Source organism: Cariama cristata, unplaced genomic scaffold (genome assembly GCF_000690535.1).
Source record: "Cariama cristata isolate BGI_N322 unplaced genomic scaffold, ASM69053v1 scaffold23500, whole genome shotgun sequence".
Classification (NCBI taxonomy): Eukaryota; Metazoa; Chordata; class Aves; order Cariamiformes; family Cariamidae; genus Cariama; species Cariama cristata.
The window spans coordinates 1-2,499 of NW_009594418.1; the positions used below are offsets into that span (position 1 = coordinate 1).

A 2,499-nucleotide genomic window follows, 5' to 3' on the forward strand; every position below is an offset into this window, starting at 1 on the left:
GATGGACACTGGTAATCGCTGTCCGCAGGCACTGCTGCCTGGGGGAGGTACTCCTCTGCCTGCAAGCTTTTTCTTGGACATGGAAAAAACTGCCAGTGAGTTTTGTTGCAGCCGCAGTGGGAGTTCTGGGAGCAGCGCAGCTCCCCAGCCCTGTGGTGCGGCCCTGCTGAGGGCAAGGTAGCTCCAGGCAGCCTCTGCCTCCTGGCTTTGCTTGGCCCTCTGACGAAATGCGGGTAAATGGTGTCTTCCCACCAGGCGAGGATTAGGGCTAGCACAGAGTAGGGGACAGAGTTGTGATGGGCTCACGTGAAGATGGGTCCAGACTCACCCATGCCATTTTGCATCCACATCGAGTGCAGCGCATCCCAAGGATGGGCATTGCCCACTGGGGAGGTACCAGGGCAGCTCCTACCCGTGCCAGCCCCTGCTGTCCCGGCCCTGGGCCTGAGCACAGAGAAAGCTCAGGATTTTGGGGAGAGGAAGGTTGCGTTATGCATCCTGCTCACTGACCTGGTACTGGAAGTTAGCACCCCGAATTCACCACCCTGCAGCAGCACACGCTTCTGTACCCACAGCCTCTCACCAATGCAAAATTACCGAGTTTGCTGGGAAAACCTACCCGAGCGGCTGCCAGCGCTGGTAAATCATGGCAGGCTCTGACTCACGGCGAGATTTTGGTTTTGCACGACGCAGCCTCGGTGGCACTGAGAGCCGTGGGGCGATGGCCAGGGTGAGTGGGGCCACGTGCAGCTGCAGATAGCACATCTGGGGGTACAGGGGAGCCCCTGGCTGGTGTGAGGGCTGGGGGGGACCTGAAACCAGCTTTGCCAGGACAGTGATGCTGAGGCAGCCGGGATCTGGAGGAGGGAGCTGCCATTTTCAGGTGGTTACTTTTAGAAACAGAAGTGCAGGGTAAAATCTCCTCCAAACGTTGCTGAATCCAGAGCCAAATCTCTTGGCGGCTCTGCAGTGCTGGTATCGGCTTGCTATGAGAGGTTTTTTTCCCCTTCAGCATCCTGTATCCTGTGCATTTTTGGGTTAGCGAGCGGTGGCAGCCAGCAGGGTGCACCTGATACCCCGACGATGGGCGCTTTCACCTTGAGAAGTGTCCCAGGTGCCAGCCAAGGGCTCTGGGGATGGGTCTCGGTGGCTGGGGTGATGCTAAGGTCTCTGTGTCCCCATTTCCCACTGCAGGTGCCAGTGAGGCTGCGGTCTCGAGCGCTTATCCCTTCTCCACTGCTGCTGCCCGCCGCCGGCGGGTCTCCCGCCCCCCCCCGCGCCGCCGGCGGGTCTCCGGCACCGCACAGCCATGACGACCTCGGCGCTGCGCCGGCAGGTGAAGAACATCGTGCACAACTACTCGGAGGCAGAGATCAAGGTGCGAGAGGCCACCTCCAATGATCCCTGGGGACCCCCCAGCTCCCTGATGTCAGAGATCGCCGACCTCACCTTCAACACAGTGGCCTTCGCCGAGGTCATGGGTATGATCTGGCGGCGGTTGAACGACAGCGGCAAGAACTGGCGTCACGTCTACAAAGCCCTCACCCTCCTGGACTACCTCATCAAAACCGGCTCCGAGAAGGTGACCCACCAGTGCCGGGAGAACCTCTACACCATCCAGACGCTGAAGGACTTCCAGTACGTGGACCGTGACGGCAAGGACCAGGGCATCAACATCCGGGAGAAGGTGAAGCAGGTGATGGCACTGCTGAAGGACGAAGAGCGGCTGAAGCAGGAGCGGGCGCACGCGTTGCAGACCAAGGAGCGCATGGCCCTCGAGGGCATGGGCAGCGGCAGCCACCAGGTCACCTACGGCCGCCGTGCATCTCCCTACGGCGAGGACTACGGCCGGGCACGGGGCTCGCCCTCCTCCTTTAACTGTGAGTGTTGCTGGCAGCTCGCTTGGCCGCACTCGGGCTCGCTGTGGGGTGGAGGCAGGCGTTGCATTTGGTTCACACCTGTCTGGTGCCCATCGCTCCCCTCCACCTTTTGGTGAAGCCCGTCTCTGTCCTGCACTGCGGGCAGAGGTTTGGCTGGGCTGGTGGTGCACCCCAACAGTGGTGGCAGCTGGCGGTGCCTTGAGCCTTAAATCCATGGCTTGTTCATGGTAGGGAGCTCTAATGTGGGGCTGCATCCCCTGAGGAAGCCATGCTGTGGAGCTGCGGGCGTTGGGATGGTGGCCTGGGGGAGGTTGCTGACATGCTCCCCAAAATACCCAAGTCCTGATGCCGCTTTTTCCCCTTTTCCTCTTTTATCTCCCAGCATCATCATCATCCCCACGGTTTGCCTCCGACCTGGAGCAAGCAAGGCCCCAGACGACGGGCGAGGAGGAGCTGCAGCCGTGTCGCTTGCCGGTAGGCGGGAGGATGCCGAGAAGTTAGGGTGTCTCTTCCTTCCCCGGGACGTGCCAGGCCAGGCCTCTCCCTGCACCTTGCCTTGTCTGCGGGCATGGTGGGTCATTTCCCTGGGAGGAGGGAGGATTTTAGGGGCTGGTCGAGG

At 61.1% G+C, this 2,499-nt stretch overlaps 1 protein-coding gene across 1 annotated transcript; it reads left to right on the forward strand.

Annotated features, from left to right (window-relative positions):
- Window positions 1-1,309: 1,309 nt before the first annotated feature.
- LOC104159980 (epsin-3-like) lies at window positions 1,310-2,376 on the forward strand (the record flags this gene model as incomplete). The annotated part of the gene is given in 3 exon segments (XM_009698023.1): window positions 1,310-1,880; window positions 2,263-2,337; window positions 2,340-2,376. Coding segments are annotated over 3 exon segments (683 nt in total), but the record flags the coding sequence as incomplete, so codon positions are not given.
- Between the last annotated feature and the right edge of the window lie 123 nt (window positions 2,377-2,499).